The 21798-nt window shown below is 34.0% G+C and overlaps 1 protein-coding gene across 5 annotated transcripts in view; it reads right to left on the bottom strand.

The window, feature by feature from the left end:
* The window catches only part of LOC106467506, a 115103-nt gene that overhangs the window by 41944 nt on the left and 51361 nt on the right, over positions 1 to 21798 (bottom strand). For all 5 annotated transcript variants that reach the window (XR_002612437.1, XR_002612434.1, XR_002612435.1 and 2 more), the window contains one exon: positions 11746 to 11909. Coding sequence is in view for 1 of the 5 variants with exons in the window: in XM_013927866.2 (XP_013783320.2) it covers positions 11746 to 11784 (39 nt within the window). In the remaining 4 variants the exon portion in view is untranslated. The remainder of the gene's footprint in view (positions 1 to 11745; positions 11910 to 21798) is intronic.

Genomic DNA, 21798 nt, shown 5'->3' with positions numbered 1-21798 from the left:
TCCCGTAAAATTAAGAGACTTTGTTGAATTGTAATTTTGTGTTTGTAATTCTGTACAGTTAATTAAGTTATTGTTAATTGTTATTGGTTTATTGTATGTGGTTATTGTTCGGGATGAACAATATTAAGGAGGGGGCAGTGTTGCGTCATCGAGATCATGTGATTCTCACGCTCTCTACTTTCTAGAATCATCCTGTACTTTGGTGAATGTTCTAGTTCTTACTAGATATAGGGTAGTCGGGTATATAAAAGAGGGGGACAACGTGACAAGGTAATGTAATGTGTGAGTAGATAGTGAGTAATTGAACTGCAGTCACAGGGTATTGTTGAAGTTAACGTTCGTTCGTTCGTTATAGTGTTTGTTTTAGCGCGAATATTGAAATAAGTGTATCGGTAAAGTTATATTCAGAAAGAATAAATCAGTTTTATTAAGAAAGGACTTGTGTCGCTTAAGTTTCGTCGGAACGAAGTTACGGAAAGTTAATTAACAAATGGAGACGTCACAATATTATTTCTATTATATTAAAATCATAGACTATTTACAGAGAAGCTGTATGCCAAACATTATGACTAAACACCAAGGCATTTGGAAATGAGAATGGAAGTAAAATCATAATTTTTGAAAACTTCAGGAGGCCCTCTGGACATTTGAATTATAATTACATGCTTAAAAAATTCTTACTTTAAGCATTTAATGCACTACCATAATATATATGGTATATTACATATGGTGCTTAATACCATTTACAAAACAGCTTTAGTTAGAGTCTAATTTCATATAATGACACAGAGTCATACCTTTAAGTGGCAATATTATTATCATCTTAGGTTACATCAGTTTTACAAATTTCTTAATACAGTTAAGTTATTGTTATGCACAAAGCTGCATAATGAGCTATCTGTGATCTGATGACCACTGGAGGCTTAATACATTTCAACCAAACATTTTAAATATCATGCCTAACTTCTGACATACAGATTTCAATATAAGTTTTGGTCTATTAACTCTCTCAACATGACTAACCATGTGACCTCTTTGTACTCATATAAAGTCTTTATAGATTTGATACTTCTAACTTTTAATATAGAAGGTATATCTTCACAAAGTTTGACAGTCTTTCAGTAAACATTATAAGTCTTTCACATACAAAAAATCATATTTTTTGTGAAGTATTTTAAATAAACTAAAAATGGTTTGTCCAAGAACATATCAAACACTTGTTTTGAATATTTTGTGTGCAAAGTGATTTTCATGTTAAGTTTAAAAATACTTTCCTTCATCTCTAAAATCTGAGATTTCATTTGCGTAATCTCTAAAACCTCCTAAATATATTTCAAATGTTTGTTTTCAGTAAAACTTTATATTTTATCTGTTATTTTCTCTACTCTAACTCTATACAACATTGGTCAGTTTGACAGACCTCGTAACCACCCAAAAAAATTGAAAAAAATCTAAATTACTCTTTTTTTCTTTCTAGAATAACTTCAAATTGTAACATGAAACTACATTTGTTTATTTTAAGTAACTTTAAACTCGAAACAGTAAACATCTATTGATAATTAAATATTATTTTTTTAATGCCATTTCAACCATATCTAACTACTATTCACACCATTATAAGTTGTAAATTACTTGATGAATGTGGAGGTCACATTACGCTATCGAATTATATTACCGACAAGCTGCTCGCATGCATGCCTCATAAAACATTTTTATGATATTATTATTTATTTTATCTAATCTTAATTAACCTCAAGATACCCATATTTTTACATTTTAGTTACTTTTATAATAATAAATAAAAAATAAGAAATAAAGAACTTACCCGAATCTTCTTGCTGTTGATCATCATTGACACTTACCTCTACTTTTTTTCTTATACTAATGGTAGTAATGCACTAAATAATTTTTATCTAATTAAATAATGCACCAAAGACCAGAGAATAACAACATGCAAAAAGTATACAATTTCCCCTAACTATCACAATTTTTCTGGTTTTCTAACTGTGCGACAAGAACCGTTACAAAATCATCCAAGCTAGTCAGTATCTTTCCATGGGAATGAAGCTTATAGTATCAGTGAAATTGACAATTCTCCATTCAGAAAACAACATTATATAATATGTCATTTGATAGATGAAAACCTTAGCTTTATATTGGTTATAGATAATATAAACTTAAATGTAAGAAAAAACTATTAACAAATCCTGAAAGAGAGAATGTGACAAGTGGGTGTGTCAGGAGGGGTCTGATTTGTCTGAGCAATGACAATTTTATAGTGAGTAATTTACATTCTATTTCATAGTTATTGGAGGGGTGGTTGATAAAATTGGGATGATGACATGCTAAAAGAAAATGTGTCACATTAGGGGAAGTTCAGGACTTTTTAAAATATTGCCTTATAGAATTAAGACCTTAAACTTATATACTACTATAATATGGATTATTAGCTAAGATTTTATGCTATTCTAATTGGTATAACATAAACAAAAAGTAGTTTAATAAAATTGTGAATGTAAGAATGTGTCATGTGCAGTAAAGGATACCCGTGGCAATAGGGTTAAGCTAAACAGCTGATAATCCTATACTTTGAATTTTAGTTAAATCTAATTATTATATAAATTAAATTGTTATACTTACTAGTGTTTTGACAAATCATTTTATTACCAGTACTTTGTAGTTAAAAATTTAATAGAACAATACTAACTATCATAATTTTTCTGGTTTTCTAGCTATGCGACAAGAATCATTACAAAATCATCCAAGCTAGTCGTTATCTATCCCATGGAAATGAAGCTTATACTAATAGTGAAACTGACAATTCTCCATTCAGAAAACAATATTATATAATATGTCATTTGATAGATGAACACCTTGGCTTTCTATTGGTTATAAATAATATAAACTTAAATGGAAGAGAGAACTATTAACAAATCCTAAAAGAGAGGATGTGACAGGTTAGGGTGGCAAGAGGGGTCCAATTTTTTATTTGATGGATTTGTAACCAAACAAAATTGAAGGCTGTAAAAATTATGGGTTGTCTGGGTAGTGAAGATTTTATAGTGAGTAATGTATATTGAATTTCGTACTTATTTGTAGGGTGGTGGATAAAGTAGAGAAGAGGAGGTGCCTAGAGAAAATGTGTCACATTAGGGAAAATTTAGGATTTTTTAAAATATTGCCTTATAGAATTAAGAACTTATATATATTATTAAGATATGGATTATTAGCTAAGATTTTATGCTATACTAATTGGTATAACATAAACAAAAAGTAGCTTTATAACATTTTGAATGTAAGTCACTAAAACCTTGTGACATGCACAGTAAAGGATGCCAGTGGTGATAGAGTAAACTCCACCAGGTTTTTTGTGTGTAATGCCACTATTTCAGGTGGCTATAAAATGCAAGTTTAATCATGTTTTGAACAGAAATGGCAAATAAATAATACAATTAGGTGTGATTTTGGGATGCTTGAAGCTCAAAAGATTCTGGAAATTTGTGTGTTTAAGTACAGTCCACAAATGAAGAGAACTTGATTGTGTCCTTCAACTTTAGTATAGAAAATAAAAACGATGTGGACTAGCAGAGTTTTATAAGAACTAATAAAGTATTATATATTTAGGATTAAAATGTGTAAAAATACTGTAAAAAATATGTAACTAAAATTCTGAATATATTTATCACAATGTACAGCATGCATCATTTCAGCCACAGTTATCCTCTTTTTGACCTTACATGCGACTAAATGATGTAATGAGTTTGCGTCAGGATGATATATCAAAGTTCTCTTATTCTGCTATAACTCAGATTTCATAATTGCAGTTGTGGTATAAACTACATATTTCTCACTTGTTGGGAGGTGGGTGATAATTTATTTCAAAGGTAAAAACCTGTTTCAAATTCATTTTAATTAAAAAAATTCAAAATATAAAATAGGCAAAGTTACCCCTGATATCCAGAAAGACAGAATACCCACAATGAGATGGAGTAGGGAAGTAGGTCATAAAGGCTATTGGTTCACCAAAATTTGGGTTCTTAGGCAGGAAGTTAACAATTTATACAAGAACAAGCAGAGTTGAAGATAATCAACAAATTTGATTCATGGAGGAGTGGACCAGCCTCACAAGTGATTGTACCAAATGAGAACACTCAGAAAATGCTTTCTTCTCAGTAGGGTATCACCTCACTCATGTTACCCCTTAGATAACATACATACAAAAAAGGAGTCAGGTGGCATTTATTTATCTGTGGAACTATTACATTTTCAGGTGTAGTTAGAGGTGGTCGGATAATAATGCAGTCTTTTACCTGTAGTGGAATATTCTTAGATGAGCAGATCAGTAATAGCTAAGGAATGGAAATGCTCCTGAGGCTAAGTTCCCTGTATGTACATTGGAAAAGGCTAGCAACGTCACAAAACGGTAACGGGGAGAGTCAGTAAGACCCAAACAGATGAGCTCTGCAACTCAAAGCCACTACAATGGGAAGACCAAACAAGTTAAAAAAGATAAATATAAGGCAGTAACATGTTCCCCATTCTGAGTAGAGCTATTATCCGTAACATGGAAGACAATGAGTCTCGTTTACAATATCTCAAATACTATAAAAGGACATGTATACAAGTTGATCCAAAATCCAAGATGTACCAAGTACTGTGTTTGTACTGAATAAAGTTTGAAGTTATGGATGATCCACCCAAAAGACACAGGCAGTTGGGTTGTCAAATGAGCATATGTGTAAGAAATTGAGTGGAAGAAAGGGTCAGTATAAGCCAATTGTCTATTTGAAGGTGGAAAATAATGTGTAGTGATGTAGAAGACTATAAATGCTTTGAATACTGGGCAAAAAAATGTATGGAATAGAAGCTAAGGGCAGGGAATTGATCCCCCCTCCCCAATGGCAAAAACAAAGGAAATGATGAAATAAGATGAATAGATAAAGATCTTGTATATAACCTTTTGTCATCCAATGACCTTGATGAAGAAACTTCTATAATATCCTTATGCTTTCCAATTTCAACTGAAGTGTTAATACAAGATTGAGTTGATACAGACCTATGACATGACTAATCTCCCATTTTCTTTAGTAATACAAAGAGATGGGAGTAAAAGCCTGGAGAAGCATAATAAATAATTTCTACTGCTCCTTTTGTAAGGAGATTGAGACTTCCTGATCCAGTGGTTGCAAGCAAAGAAAGATCAGAAGAAAGACGAAAGCCAGAAGGAGGAAAAGAAAAGTGAAAGTAAAGACCAAACTTAAGGATCTGTCAAATTCAAGGATCAAAGTCAAAGGTTCCACACATTAAAAAATTATGCGAAACAACCTTCCAAAAGTCCATATGAAGTAGTTGTCCAGAACAAAAGAATGAATGAGTTGGTCAAATAACCTTGCCTACTTCGATGTTAAGCTATTTAAAAGGGCCACAAGATACAAGTAGATGTAACAGGCATCAAATGAGAAGTACATGATGAAGGTATGCTAAGCAAGAGGACAAGCTTTACTCAATGGTCATCTTGAAAAGGGATGATGACCAGAAGCAAAATAAGATGCTAAAACCTTAAACCAGTCCTGTTAGTGTACTTCTTCTTAATGGGAAACTGATTTGGATGAAATACCCAAAAGGACATAATGATGTTTGAAAAAAAAAACAAAAAACTTTTGAGATCAGCTGAAATGATGGGAGAAGAAAATGAGTACCTTGCATCACAGGCTAAAGTACCAAAGGAACATAAGAGCCATGTGATAATAGAAACAGTATCAGTGTATTTGAAGTTAATGAAGACTGCAAAGTAGGTATGTGATCCTAATTAAATGAATAACTGAAGCAAGAATAACTAATAATTGTGTAGAAGAAGGATGCCTCAAAACAAAACATAGCACATGGGCTGAAAACTGATGATGGGTCAAATAAGAGACTACATGGAAGGCTACCCCTAAAAGAAAAATCTGAGGGTTAAGAACTTGAGAAGTAATAGAAAAAGTGGAATATGAAATATATTAATATTTTGCAAGTTTATAAAAGCATCTGTAAGAACAGAAATATCAGGAGAAGATAGAACATATAGTACTAAACTCTCTAATATGATACTAGCACCCTCAGGTATAACAAAGTAGCTCAAAATCTAAAATAAGCCATATCAGAGATAAAAGAGAAATGAAATCAACATAAGCTTCTACTTATTCAGAATTAGGGCTAGTAGACAATCCTGTTCTGCAGCCATTGTATGAAAAAATCATGAGAAAATGGTGGGTGTTACACAAATTGAGTATCGACAAAACGTGACACCATTAGCAGGTTGAATATGTTGATCAATAAGAGCTAATAATACAGCCATGGGATCATCCTACATGCTTAGAAGCAAACTGCATGAGTAAAGCTTCCAAACCAGTTGACGAAGTTCTCATATTGTTGAAAATATTTCCAAATTTATCATAGCAAAGTTAACATTACAACTGTCAACAAGAAAATGTGGATTATATAGCAGGAAAGCAGAGCTTATCTATGTCCTAATGCAAACACAATAAGTCACGGGGAAGGAGGAGAGAGTAGTAAAGTATGAATCAAGGACACTGCACGAAGGACATTCAGAATTTGAACCATATGTTTGTTGACAACATGAAAACAACTCAACAAGGGAAGGCTTTTCATATTTCCAAGGCAAGACTGTCTGTTTTAAAATGTACTTTCTTTAAGTTATTTAACTATGAAAACTACTATGAGAAGCATATTAAATACATCTATAAAACAAACTGGAAATTCAAATTCATATTCTGTCTGCCTGTTGATGTTCTAATTAACTAGGTTGTTTGTCTGTTGTTTTTCGGCACAAAGCAACTAAGTTATTTGCACCAAACAACCAACAAAAATGCTAGAAGTAAAATACTATAAAATGTGAAGAGAAAACAAGGTAAAAGCTAAACAATGCCCAAAAATCATGTAAAACACTTAAACAGAATGAAAAAGCCCAATGGCCCAAAAAAAGCCAAAAACACAATCAACATGGACAATGTCAAGGGTACTGTCCAGCATCAGGGGTAAACCCCATGAAAAAACATGCTAAAAATTGTGCCGCCATTCACAGTCGTAATAACGGCATGGAAGCAAGACATGGGTAATTGTGACTGGAGTGTCACAAATGCCACACATTGGTGAATTAGTTCCACATAAAAGAAAATAATGAATTAAAAAACTGGGCCAATGCAAAGCCTGCACAATACAACTTCCTCCCTGTTGATCGTTATGGAAACTAGACAGCCAAGTAACAACAATAGGTTTAATTTGGAAAAGTTTGTTATGAAGTTGCTCACTCAAGATGGACTGCCAACTGGTGTGAAGCCATGCTTTGATCATAGGACCATAGTCCATATACGGAACAGGCACAACTGTGACAAAGTCAGAGCAGATGGACTTATTTGCAGTGTCAGCAAGCTCATTCCCTAGAATATTAACATGGCCAGGTATCCAGAAAAACTGGATGGAAGTTGATGAGAGAGAAAATTGGGCCAGTTATTTCTGAATGTCTAAGACAACAGGGAAAGAACTCACTTACAGGGTCAATAAAGAGCTAATACAGTAAGTGTAAATCATACAGGAACTGTACTATTTAGCTTCTATGTGATCCAAGGCAAGCAAAATGGCATAAAACTTGGCAGTGAATACAGAAACTGTACAGGAGATCCTGTGGGCAACCAAGAAGCTACAACAAACCATGGCAGAGCCCACAGAGTCACCTGATTTCAAACCATCTGTAAAAAGGGGAACAGAAAGATGATTGACAAAGAGAAGATGGTACTTTCAATCAGGACTATCCCTCTTCCTCAAATGACTCAAAGAGAGGTCATAAGTGGGTATATTAACAAACTATGAAGGAATGGGCTGGTCATCAGATTAAGCAACATAACCCAATGGCAGACCCAAATCAGCCGAGTGTGCCCAGATATGATGGCCAAATGGAGGAATGGCTGACCACCAATTCTAAAAGAGCAAAGCCTACTGAAGAAGGAAGACACAACCTTAGGTGGAATGCCTTGGTAAAGATGAAAGCTTGGTAGCTTATTGCAAAGAAAGTTGCAAATGTCTGAAGTGAAGAGGAGGCTCATGGGACTCAATGTACAGACACTGGACTGGTGAAGTGCAGAAAGCCCCCATGCAAAGGGTGCACAGGGTCCAAGATCTTCAAGGGAGAGACCCTAGCTGAACCCATACACCCATAGTTCAGCATGGACCATATGAGGGCACAATAGATCTTAAGCATGGAACATCTGTCTGCTCCCCAATAATATTGCACCAATATGAATAAGAGGACGCAGACAATGTTCCGCGCTCCCATACCCTTGACACACCCTTTTGGGACCAATCTCCATTGCTTAATGTCAGTCCTCCTTTTTTAAGCATTATAAAAAGGCAATGATGTGTAGCTAAGGTTTTTAATCAATTAAACAGTACTTAATGTGAGGAATGAATGGTCAAAGATAAGTCCCACTATGGGAAGAACATCAACTCCAACATGGAGCACTGCAAAAACAGATGCAAACAGAGAAGAAGAGAAGGTGAAACCGTTTGCTCTGGTCCACCCCAACAAATGAGTGAGAGCAGTCTGAAGCTACTGCTCAATAAACCTCATGTTAGATGACAGACAAGAAAAGTGGAAGTCATCAACATAGAGGCTGTTTGAAACAATAGGAGGAAGTTTTTCAGTGATAGCACTGACCTCAATACTGAAAAGTGACACTCAAGACACAGCCCAGAGGGACACCAAATTCCTGTGTGAAGGATCAGGACAGGATTAAACCCATACAGACTTTGAAATCCTGGTCAAGTAAAAATTGGTAATGGCCATGCAACCCATAAAAATCAAAGTCATGCAAAATCTCCATGTAGTGTCATAAGCCTTCTCAAGATCACAGAATATAGAAACAAGATGCTCTCTCTTGAGGAAGGCTTCCTTGATTGAAGCTTAGAGACTTATCAGCTGGTCCCGTGCCTGCTAGCAGGCAGGAGTCCACCATGGATGAGGATGCTGTAGGAAATGTGTTGAGATTTTGGGGATAGAAAGGACAGCTGTTTGAATAAGATGATAAGTTTCTGCCTCCATGAATTTGTTTATATATGGAAGATTAATAACAGCAGGACCAAGTTCTGAGGGAATGGTGAAGGAGAACCAGTCAGCTTGCTCTAACTTCCACCATGGCACACGAGTCAGACGGCAGCAACTGTGGACAATCTCCCTCTAAATGATTGGAAAATTATCACTGCCCTGTGGGTCACTGTCAACCCTCCAAAAACATGAAGGTGAACAAACAGATAGATCAATAGCAGTAACAGACTGAGACTGACTAGGTGCATGAAAATTGGTAAATGAACCAGTATTGTAGAGAGAAAGGTTGTGATCTGAGAACATATGCTCCACAGAACAAACCCTCCTATCAATATCAGCCTCACTCCAAAGGTGATTGTGTCCATTAAAATCTCCCAAGATGAAGAAGGGAGATGGCTGCTGGTCTACAAGATCATCAAAGTCTGATTGATCATAAGTCTCTTGTGGTGACAGGTAAAGAGAGCATACAGTGATGGTATAGATGGCAAACGCCTCCAATGGCATGCTGAGTGGCACAGACATGGTGGAAATATGCTGGTCAATCAGCAATGCCACACCTCCATGAACATGTCCATCACACAACCTGTCATTCCTCCAGAAACTGAGTGCATGACTGAATAATGGTTCTGCACCTCAAAGCCAAAGGAGAGGGACCTGAACAGTCACAAGATGCAGCAGTGGGGACAGAGACAGGAGTAGATGTGGATTTGCTAACTCTTGCATTGACAGAGGGTAAGATACTCTTGACATGATGAGAGAAAGATTCTATTGGAGGCTTGGAAAGATCTGTCTGCACTCCCACTGTAGCAGTTGAACAGAGAGCAGAAGCATATGTCTAAGATGGCCCAAGGGACAACAACTACCAGGCCTTTGGATAAGAGATGTTATTTACAGTACATAAACATTGTACCTCTTTTTTCCTCCATCTATTTAGGGCAAGAACAAAAGTATGAGGAGTGGGAACCACCACACTTGATACAGTGAGTGTCCAGTAAACAGTTGTAGGCATCATGGTCTTTGCCACCACGACGAGAACATGTCAAAGAACCACAACAAGTTGCCAAACCACTCACATTGGAAACACCAAGAAGGTTAGGAATACAGATAACCTGCCTTAACAGTGACAGGGGGATGTGGTGATGTAAACATTGTTATAAGAACATTGTTAGGCTGCATAATTCCATCTTTATGAGTGGGGATACTTTGCACAGCAGAAACTCCTTGGCTGGAGAAATCAGTGAAGATCTCTGACTCGGGGATGTTCTTTAAATCCCTCTCAATTATAACTACTCTTAGGAATTCAAAGTAACATGGGGAGTAACCTCAATAGGTATGTCCCCAATGGCCTTTGACCTCAGGAGGAGTTTGTTATGGTTTGGTGTAGATTTTTCCACCAAGATGTCCCCAGAACATAACTGTTTGACTGATTTTGAAGAGCTAGCAAGCCCTTCTAATCCTTTCTGAATGAAAAAGGGAGACATTTGCCCTAAATGATTGTCAGATATAGAATGAAGAATTAAAAAACAAGGTACAAGAACAGTCAGAGGTAGTCTTTAAGACATGGTCATTTTCCAATCAACGTTTTTTGTTTTGTTTTTTGGGGGTCAATGGGTGAGGGATCCATAAGAAATAGAGAATATTCAGTGTCCATTGACCCTAACCACCATAAAGCCATACAAGGGAATGCACTACAATGCCAAACAATAACACTGTAGCTACACCAAGGTTTTGTGGGTACTATACCCAAACACCAGCATCAAACAAAAAGTCCACAACACCTGTTGAGAATGTCGAACACTGGCATTTAACTGACCCTAGCCCAACAGGGCCAGTCAACTGACCCTAGAGGAACCACCACAAGACTATCCATCTACAGGAATTCAATGCCAAAGTGATGTGTCGAAGTGGCACTCATATAATTGACCCATCAAAACGACACCCCTCAACCATCAGAATCCTCTCCTCCACTTCCTGGGACACCATACATGGCAAACATGTGGGTGGATGTTTGGATCCCAGAGGAGGTAAACTGAAAAGACAGAACCTTCCCTGGGAAGTCTGCTCACCACATACAGGAATCCACCTTGAGAGGTCTAATTAACTAAGCACTCATCTTTTTCAGTGCAATCTTCAGTTTTCTTTTCCTTAATTTCATTACAATTAAAACTGGTAAGCTATGTATGTAAACTGTAAATGGTACTTGTTAGAATGTGTCAAGATTAAGTTTCAAATTTAACCGGATGTGTTAGAAGCAGATCATTGACCTATGTGACATGATATTTGATAATTCCAAGTGAAATTTAACAGAATAGTTACCTACATTAATATATTTTCCTCTAGTAAGCAATTCATGGTAGGTGATAATGAATTCTGAGTTACATGTATCATGTTTCTTGCTTTAGTTGATGTTAAAAAAATAAATGCAGAATTTCATGTATAAGCTGCAAGAATAATAATCACTTGAAGAATAGATATCTGGTAAGACATCTATACCAAATACAGTAGGTATTATCTGTTAAAATGGAACAGTTTTATTTTTGTTTTATTTTCTACTAACTTCATTTATCCTACAGACATTTAAAATGGGAAAGCTTTTAACACATTAATATTTTGGTTATCAATAAAAACAAAACTTGCAAACTTACAGTAGAATAATGGTTGATTTCAACTGCTTGATTAAGCATAAGAGTCAAAGTCTGTATAAAATCTTCAGTCTTAATCAGCTCTGACACTCCATATTTTTCAATCGTTGAGTGAGTAATTCTTCTTGACCTGATGAGCCTAGAAAACTAGTAGCTACAAGGAAAATCTGAAAGTAAAAATAACATAACAAATGAACAAATACTCTCCTTAAATCATTAAAATCTTCAAGCTTTAAAAATCATTAAAGTATGCAAATAGTTACATTACAAATGTACAAAATGTAACCCAGAGCAATAAATCAGCAAAATAAACACTTAAACTTAACAGATAAAATAACAGATTCTGTTGATTACCTCTTAATGGACCAGAGGGGCATCACTGATATTCCTTGATTATTTCTTTCTCACAGTTGAAATAACAAACAAAACTGAATAAAACTTTCAAAAAAGTTGCAAAAGTATATCTGGTTTTGGCTTTATCAAATTCGTGTAATTTTAGTCTTTCTACCATTACTTATGTTGGTAAATTAGCACATTTCTTCTTCTATACTTTATTCTACCAATTGCATTATATTCAGCATTTGTAATTATAAGTTGTAAAAAACACCACAGAATTTAACATAGATTCACTAGTGACCAAGGATCTGCCCTTTCAATATTCTTGGTCAAAATTAATTTGTATATAACAAATACAGTGGCACTGTGGAATGAACCAAAAACAGGGTGATATGCAGAATGCAAGACACCTATCAGACCCTATGAAAGGTGCTGGTTGGTAAAGTCATCATAATGGCATCCAAGAACGTCAAAACCCACTAAGGACAACAACTCATCTGTGAAAGTAACTAGCCCTGAAAATGAATACTAATTCAACATCAAGTTTATACCTGGCTGCTATAGCACAGCAAACTTACTTCATGGAAAGTAGGAGGATCACATCAGCAAGAGCCTGTCTAGAGCTGCTGCTGATCTTGATGGTAGTAGCTAATACTCAAAAGTGAACCTTGAGGACTGAATTTTTAACAAATTTGTTGGATATTAAAATGGCTTAGCATAGAGAAAATCTTGTCTTACTAATCTTTTAACATTCTTTGAAGAGGTTGCTGCTGATGTAGATGAAGGTTAGGGTATGGGTGTTTGACAAGGTGCTACATTAAAGGCTTATTAACTCTCTCCCTAAGGACTTGGCAGAGTTTGTGACCCCAAATTGACCTTAACAGTTTCCATACTATAACTTCTGATATGTTCACGAAATTTCACAAGCTTTTAATGAACGTTATAAGTTGTTTGTAGACACAAAATCAGAATTTTTAATGAAGTATTTTTAACAAAAATTTCTCTTTGAATATATGGAGTCAAAGTGTTTTTCATGTTAAAATTTAAAATCTCAAATTTCATTTGTGTAATCTCTAAAACCTCTAAACAAATTGCAAATGTGTTTTTAAGTAAAACCTTAAATTTATCTGTTATTTTTTACACTCTAACTCTATATAAGGTTGGTAAATTTGACCAACCTCCTTCCCACAAAAATACAAATCTAAATTACCTATTTTTCCTTTCTAGAATGGTTTCAAATTGCAACATGAAACTACATTTTTTTATGCTAAATAGCTTTAAACTCATAACAGTATACATCTGTTTTATACTTAAATTTGATTGTTTTATTGCCCTTTGAATCATGTCTGATTACTATTCCCACCATAAAATTTGTAAATAACTTGGCAAATGTTTGGCTCGCATTATCCTAATGAATTACATAATGCACAGGCTGCTCGCAAGAGTACTCCATGAAAATTTTTTATTTATTTTTACCTCATCTAACCTCAAAAGTTTCTAAGTTTTAGATTTTAGTTACTTTTATAATAATAAATAAAGAATACACATGAAAAACAAGAATTATAGTACTTACCTTGGTCTTCTTTTTTTTTACTTTTGATGAAATTTAACCCTACTTATTTTTTTAAAATTTAATTAAATAATGCACCAAACAACACAGAATAATAATAATATGCAAGAAGCAGACAAATTCCCATAACTATCACAAGTTTTCTGGCTTTCTAATTATGTGACAAGATCTGTTAAAAAGTCAGCTAAGCTCATCAACGTGTTTCTCATGGGAATAAAGTTTGAACTGGAAGTGAAATAGACAATTCTCTATAACGAAAACATTGTAATATAAAGTCATTTGAGAAATTAATACCTTGACTTTCTATTGGTTATAAAAATACAGTATTAAACATCAGAGAGAACTATTGGCATGTTCTGAACAAGTGAATGTGACACGTGGGCATGGAAAGAAGCATCTGATTTTCTATTTCATGGCTCTGTAACCAAATACCTTTGAATGCTATAAAAATAATACTTTGCCCGAGTGTTAAAAACATTATAAGGAATAATTTACATTAAATTTTGCACTTCTCGAAGGGGTGGTTAATAAATTAGAGAGCAAATGTTACAATTCTCATACTAGGGGAAATTCAGGATTTTTCTTTAATATTGCTTTATAGAATTAAGAACTTAAAACTTATAAAATTTTAAAATTTGGATTATTACCTATGTATTTATGGCAAGTTTATTCATATACCATAAGAAAGTAGTTTAATTAAATTTTGATTGCAACTCACTAAAACCTTGTGACATGCACAGAAAAAAGATCCTGTAACAAAAGTGTTAAAACTATTATAAGTATGGGGGATAAGCTGGCTTGTTTGGTACAAAATTGGCTGGACAGAAGAAAGTAGAGGGTTGTTATAAAAGAAGTTCATTCAACTGGATAAATATCAAAAGTGGGGTATCTTTTTTTTATTTACGTAAGTGTGATGGATGAAAGAATGTTCAATAAATTACTTAAATTTGCTGATAACATTAAGGACTTAGGTATTGATGGTCGTGAAGATGCTGCTGATTTACAAAGGAATTTCAAGTATTTAGTGAGTTGGGCAAATAAATGATAGATTGCTTATAATTACAATAAATGCAAGGTAATGCATGAGGGTTATAAAAATTTGAATTATAAGTATAATTTTGATGGGAATAACCTTAACAATGTTATGGAAGAAAAGGATATTGATGTTCTGGTTGATCAGTCTCTTAAGCCATCCAAGTAGTGTGCTGTTCTAGTAGTAGGACAAGTAGAATTTTAGATTTTGTCTACAGGAATATTGAAAACAAGTCTAAAGGGAACTCACAACCCACTGCTTATCAGTTGAGCACCCAAACCATAAGACCATGCCAAGCCCCTAAATGAATATCAGAAGTTTTTTTTTATACTTACTCCTTTTTTTTTTACCCTAACATTAAATATGACCAAATCATTCATAACAAAAGTTGAAAATAATAAAATGAAAAATATAGATTCCTTCGATTGACTGCAGATTGTAATGGACAATCACATTTATTTATCCTAAACAGACTCGGGCTTCTAACAATGTCACATCTACTTAAATTTACTTTTAGTGTTTTACTGTTCTTTGAACCATATCTAATTAGGGTAAGAAAGCAATAAATCACCTGGTGAGAGCTTAGTGCAAGCAAACAAACTACTGAATCACATCACCAGATATATCATGTGTCAGCAGCTCGTGTGCATTCCTTAAGAAGACATTTTCTTCTTCATTTAAGTTTTCATATCTAAGGTAACAAGTTTCTAATTTTTACATTTTAATTGCTTTTGTTAAAAATACATAATAGATAAAAAATATACTCAAAAACCAAGAAATTTAGCACTTTTTATAGCCTTGAGTCCGCATTGGGGTGCATGCTTTAATAAGTCTATTTTTTCTCCATTGGTTGTACAAAAACAGTTAATGTAGCTTTCAAATAAGCACTTTAAAACAGAAAAAATATATCAGACTCTAGAATAGAATGTCCCAAAACTAATATAATATTATTTATCAATATATTTTTTGTGTTATAAAAACCTATAAGTTAAAAAAAATCCAATACTGCTTGGAGCAACATCTATAGTCTAAACACATTAAGATCTCACAGAATTTATTGGCTTTTACTGCTAAAACAAAGTTGACAATGACCTGTTTTATGTAGTTTAGAATTTGCTCTTTCTATTGGTTATAACAATTTCTAATAACAATGTAAGAGAGAATTACTGACATTTTTTAAAATTCAAAGGATATGGAAGAGGCTTGTCAATGTGGTTTTATCAAATAGTCAAATTTTATTGAAGTAAGAAGAGGCTGAAAATTTTATATTTTGGCCCACCAATATCTGTAGCTACGTTTCCAATTAGCTGAAAAATTTGAGGTCCTTGTACGCAAAAGAACAAACCTATAAATGAGAAGTCAGAGAATCTCTGCATCATGTGACTCAGAGGTGCAGATTGAGAATTTAGTTAAATATTTCCTTTTGAAATTAAGAAATTAAAACTTAGGTAGCATTAAAATGTAATTTATATATATAATATTTACATACCAAGTTTATTAACATACATTGATAATAAAATAGTATAGTTAAATGGCAAACTTTACTCTATAAAAAGTTTATGAGATGTGCACTGTCCATAGGGTTAATTTAGACAAAGCAGTCAGTTTTGTTAACAATAATGTGAAGCCAAAAATGGTACACAGATGGTGACACAAACAACTGTAAGAATGTTATGTCCAGTTTCTGCATTAGATTCTCAGCAGAGCAGCCCAGACATATGAAAAATATACATTCAAGAGGCAGTAGCTCCTTCTTCATCCATACTGAAAATGGTCAGTGCGTCACAACCGACCAAATCAATGGGCGTTCAATGAAATCTGAAAAAAGACCCAAAAAGTCCACAAGAATGGGCTGAATGACATGTAGACAAGTGAAATGGGTTTATCAAAACATAAATAATCCCTATCCTAGTTGGAGTCGAGGCATCAATGATAATGGTATCCCTATTTCCAATATATCTAATACCATGCAAGGACATGCATGTGTAGGTGGGAAAAGTACCACCAAAGCATCATGACCCACCAGACAGTAACCCCTATCCACTTCAAAAAGTCAATACCATCTCATGGATCATGAAGCTCCAATGTTGAGGGTGGAATTTTGGCATAGGACAAACACAGTAATATTTCTGACAAGTGAAAGTCTCAACTAGATGGATCTGTAAATGGAGTTTCATGGCAGAAAAGACCAAAGTTTTTATTATCATTTTTAGCATAATAAAATGATTTCACAATCACAGAGGTTAGATTAACTAGGAAAAATGCAAAGGTTAAAGAATATGAGAAAGAGACCTGAGTGAATGAGATATAAATATAGATTCTCAATACATAAGAAGAAATTGTATTCAATTATTGCATCTTTCTTGTTTTGTATTATTTGTTTGGAATTTGAAATTATTCACAACCAGAGACCCACAGGAAAGAGTTAACAATGCATGTTGGGTATGTTATACAAAAACCCACAAGTGATAGATTCCATCAAGCTTGGAGATTAACCACACAGTGACATATCAAATCCTGAAACTAAGATAGAGTGGTTGATGTAATGATGGTAAAATAGTACAAAAGCATGTAGATTCATCACCAAGTCCACCTGTAAGATGCCCAATAAAGTGTACAGAGACCAGGAGGCCAAAAATACAGTGAAAACACAGGTATGATGAGATGTAATTTTAAATCCACACTTCAGATGGAAAGGAATGTCATGATAAACAAGATGTATCAGCTGCAAAAGCCAATTTGTTAACCTGGTTGGAGCAAAATCCATGGAACAAGAATCATCACAAGGTATAATATCTGACATTGGTTCCATTCTTGCAAAATAAGAACAAACAGCCATAACCTTACATAGAAAACATGTCAGAAGAACCACAGTCAGAGTAGGTAACACAATAACCAAAAACACAGCTGTGACCATCTCTCATAGCCTAAGTCTTGGGTAGGAAGGCTCTATTAGAATACATTATGAGCCTTCCAGGAAAAAAAAAGTATTATATATTGTTACGTCTCCGTTTGTTAATTGATTTCCCGTAACTTCGTTCCGACGAAACTTAAGTGACACAAGTTCTTTCTTAATAAAAACTGGTTTATTCTTTCTGAATATAACTTTACCGATACACTCAACTTCAACAATCGCGCTAAACAAACGCTATAACAACAAACGTGCTCAATAATACTTCTGACTGCAGATCAATTACTCACTGTCTACACACACATTACCTTGTCACTTTGTCCCCCTCTTTTATATACCCGACTACCCTATATCTAGTAAGAACTAGAACATTCGCCAAAGTACAGGATAATTCTAGAAAGTAGAGAGCGTGAGAATCACATGATCTCGATGACGCAACAATATATTTAATCACAAAAATTTCTGAATGTCTCCTTTCAAAAGGAAATAATAAATAAAATATGTCTTCACAGAAAGATGGTAGAGCAAATAAGGTGTGAAGGATTTAAAAGGTGAAGCTAGATGAGTTAAGACCAGGCCTAAATACCACTAAGGACAATGGCTAGGTACTTATGGAAACATAATAAAAAAAATTCAAACTAGCATGAGAAAAAGTGGGGCTGACAGAGGGACTTGACTTCTGTTGCATCTTAAAGTGGCTGAGAGTACAGCTCTGTAGCCTACAACAAGAAGCAAGTGAGTTAAAAGTATGTGAAACAAAATGAGGCAAGCTATGGATGAGTTAAACAAGGATAAACTGAATTCTGCAGGTACCAATTTCGAAAGGCAGATAAAAGAGACTGGTATACAGACAGATAGGAACATCTGCAAGAATGTACCAACATTCAAGCTATGCAAGAAGAGAAGCCAACTTCACTATCAAAGTATCACATAACAGTCAACTATGAAGCTGGAGATAACAAATGTCACTGTGGAAGATGTACAGAAAAATAATGGAATGAAATCTCCCTGGGACATATGAGAGGAGTGTTAACTATGCTGAAGCAAGCCAGCACGATGCAATAAGAAGAACTGGATAACAGGAACAACTTATCTTCACCAATACCCAAGAAAGAACATGAATATAAGGGTAAGAACAGAGAAAATATTTTTTTTAGGCTTATAATGTGAGTACTCATATTTATGTTAAGTAATTTATTTGGACTATCACCACATTATTTCAGTTTTTTTGTTTAGTTCTTAATACACAAACTTTCGGCTCCATTACCTGAGCCTTCTACAAGCAAATGACGTTTTTCAAACATCTTTTTGTTTTTTTCCAATGTTTTGTACCTGTAGAAGGCTTAGGTAATTGAGCCAAGAGCTTGTGTATTAAGAAATAAACAAAAACATAAATAACACTGTAATAGTCAAAATTAACTATTAATATATACAGAATTTAAAGCATCCACTGATAGAGAAGCTGGATCAAGAACATGAAAACAGTAAACCATTAGAAGATGATGCACTGCCACTGCAAGTGCATCAGACATAATTAACTCTCTCAACACTGGCTCAGTCAATTTGGCTGACCACATGATCTCTTTGTACTCGTTTAAAATCTTTATAGATTTAATACTTCTAACTTTCAATATAGTGTGTATATCTTCACAAAATTGGGCAGTCTTTCAGTGAACATTACATGTCTTTCACATACAAAAAATCATATTTTTAGTGAAGTATTTCTAATAAGCTAAAATAAAGATTTGTCCATGAATATATTGAATATTTGTTTTGAATAGTACACGTACAAAGTAATTTTCATGTTAAGATTAAAAATACTTTTCTTCATCTGAAAAATCTCAAATTTTCTTTGTGTAATCCCTAAAACCTCCTAAATACATTTCAAATGTTTTTTCATTTTTCAAAAAGCTTTATATTTTATCTGTTATTTTCTCTATCTCTTTACGGGATCAGTCAATTTGACCGACCTTGTAATTGCCAAAAAAACATAAAATCTAAATAAATCTAAATTACCTTTTTTTTCTTTCTAGAATGACTTCAAATTGTAACATGATATTACATTTGATTATTATAAGTAGCTTTAAGCTCGTAACAGTATACATCTATTTATAATTACATTTTATAATTAAGTAAGACATTAAAGAACATGCTAAAGGTAGACAATTTCCCCTACATTCGAACTTTTTATGGCTTTCCAACTATGCGACAAAAATTGTTACAAATTCATGCAAGCCAGTCGTTAACTTTCCCACAGGAATAAACCGTGTATTATAAGTGAAATTGACAGCTATAAGTGAAATTGACAGTTCAGAATACAATGTAGTATAATATGTCAATTGATAGATGCACACAGTGACTTTCTATTGGTTATAGATGATATATAATTAAATATAAGAGAGAACTATTAACAAATCCTGAAAGAAGAGGATGTGACAGGTGGGTGTGGCAGGAGGGGTCTCATTTTCATGATAGCTCTGTAACCAAACAAAATTAAAAGCTATAAAAATTATGGTTTGTCTGAGCAATGCCAATTTTATAGTGAGTAATTTACATTTCATTTCATTGTTACTAGGGGGGGGGGGGTAAAATAGAGAATTATTTGTTTGAAGTTAAGCACAAAGCTACGCAATGTAAATTTTAAGACTTCTGCCCTTATAAGTGCCAAGGTTTCTTAAGAGCCTAGGAGAAATCCGTTCCTGGGAAAAATGGAGAAATTATTGAATGTGTGGATCAGTGAACAAAAAAGGCTCTGTTTGTAATAGCGTAGCTATATATGAGAAAGTGTGTAGTTTGTATGAATATGTAGTCTCCAATGAGAGTGGAAATGCTGCAGATTCCAGTGAGTTTCATGCAAGTAAAGGCTGATTTGCCAAATTTAAGCAAAGCTACAACCTGCATAATGAGAAGCTGTAAGGTAAAGCTGAGTCAGCCGGTAGCAATGCAGCTGCATGGTTCAAGCAGTGGTTCCTTGAATTCATTAAGGAAAAAGGATATGCCCCTTAACCAGTTGACTACCGGCTACTAACTTTCTTAGTAGCCAATGCAAGTCTTGCTATTTGTCATTCCAACAATAAAACTACTGGTTAAAAAGTTTTAAAACTTCGTAATGACTTTAATAAATGAAATGATTACAATATATTTAGATTTGAACTGATTACTTTTTATGTTTTAGTACATTATTTTGCAATCCCAAAAAATTTGTGTCATCCATAAAGTGCAAATTTCATCTATTTTTAATTTTTTAATAATCACATACTCTCCTTATGGTTTCAAGTAATATACAAGACCCAAAAATAATATTTGTAAATAAACCTAAACAATAAATGAGTATTTTTATTTTTAATTAAGATTTCATGTTTATATATGTACATAAAAACATTTTAATTTTCTTTCATAAGTATATTTTTATTTCAAGTTTATTTTTATGTTTCATTGCAGCCGTACTTTTGTACATAAACCGTTGGGTCAGCAGCGTGACCTTTGTACGTTGTCTGTAACTATCTCACCCCTGTTGGTGGTCACTCTCGTTCAGCCCAGCGCGGATGCATTTGAACATTACTGTTGATATGATAACAAGAAAGCTTTTTGGTACTTGAATATCATTTCTTTGAACTTTCAAACAAGTTTATTTCAACACATGTCCTTGTATGTTGTTTCACTATACCGAGAAACCTAATTGCCACTACTAGTGAGTTGTAATAGCTTACAGAACAGGTGGTTTCAATAACACCACCTAATCCTTGATACATCCTGTGACAAGAGATTACCAAACAATACAGACACCATAAATTACAAAGAAAGTCAATTCATAGTACTTAAAATATTAGTCTGGTCACATTCCTCTCATTATAGGCAAGATTTATGTTGGAATTTGAAACTTAAGTCCTTCATGTATTAGCACCCCATGAGAATGTCATAGCTTTCCTGGTATTATTGACACGAATGTGTTTAGTCTGTCTCACGACTAACACATGGGCTTTATTGTTGTCACTTGTACACCGAGTTTTAACACATATGTAAAAGAACCGTACAAGAATAAAAATTTCATTTACCAAGAGAACCCACGTACAGCAAATCGTGAGTCTTCGCAAAAATCATTGAAATCTTAACACCATCACTCAGCATTTGCATTTAGATATTTCCACTTGTTTTAAATGCAATGATATTTGTACTAAAACTCATATTAGCTATAAACAATAAAAA

Source organism: Limulus polyphemus, unplaced genomic scaffold, assembly GCF_000517525.1.
Source record: "Limulus polyphemus unplaced genomic scaffold, Limulus_polyphemus-2.1.2 Scaffold2638, whole genome shotgun sequence".
In the NCBI taxonomy this organism is placed as follows: domain Eukaryota; kingdom Metazoa; phylum Arthropoda; class Merostomata; order Xiphosura; family Limulidae; genus Limulus; species Limulus polyphemus.
Note: the sequence above shows the minus strand (reverse complement) of the source record. Positions and strands in the feature narration are given on the sequence as shown.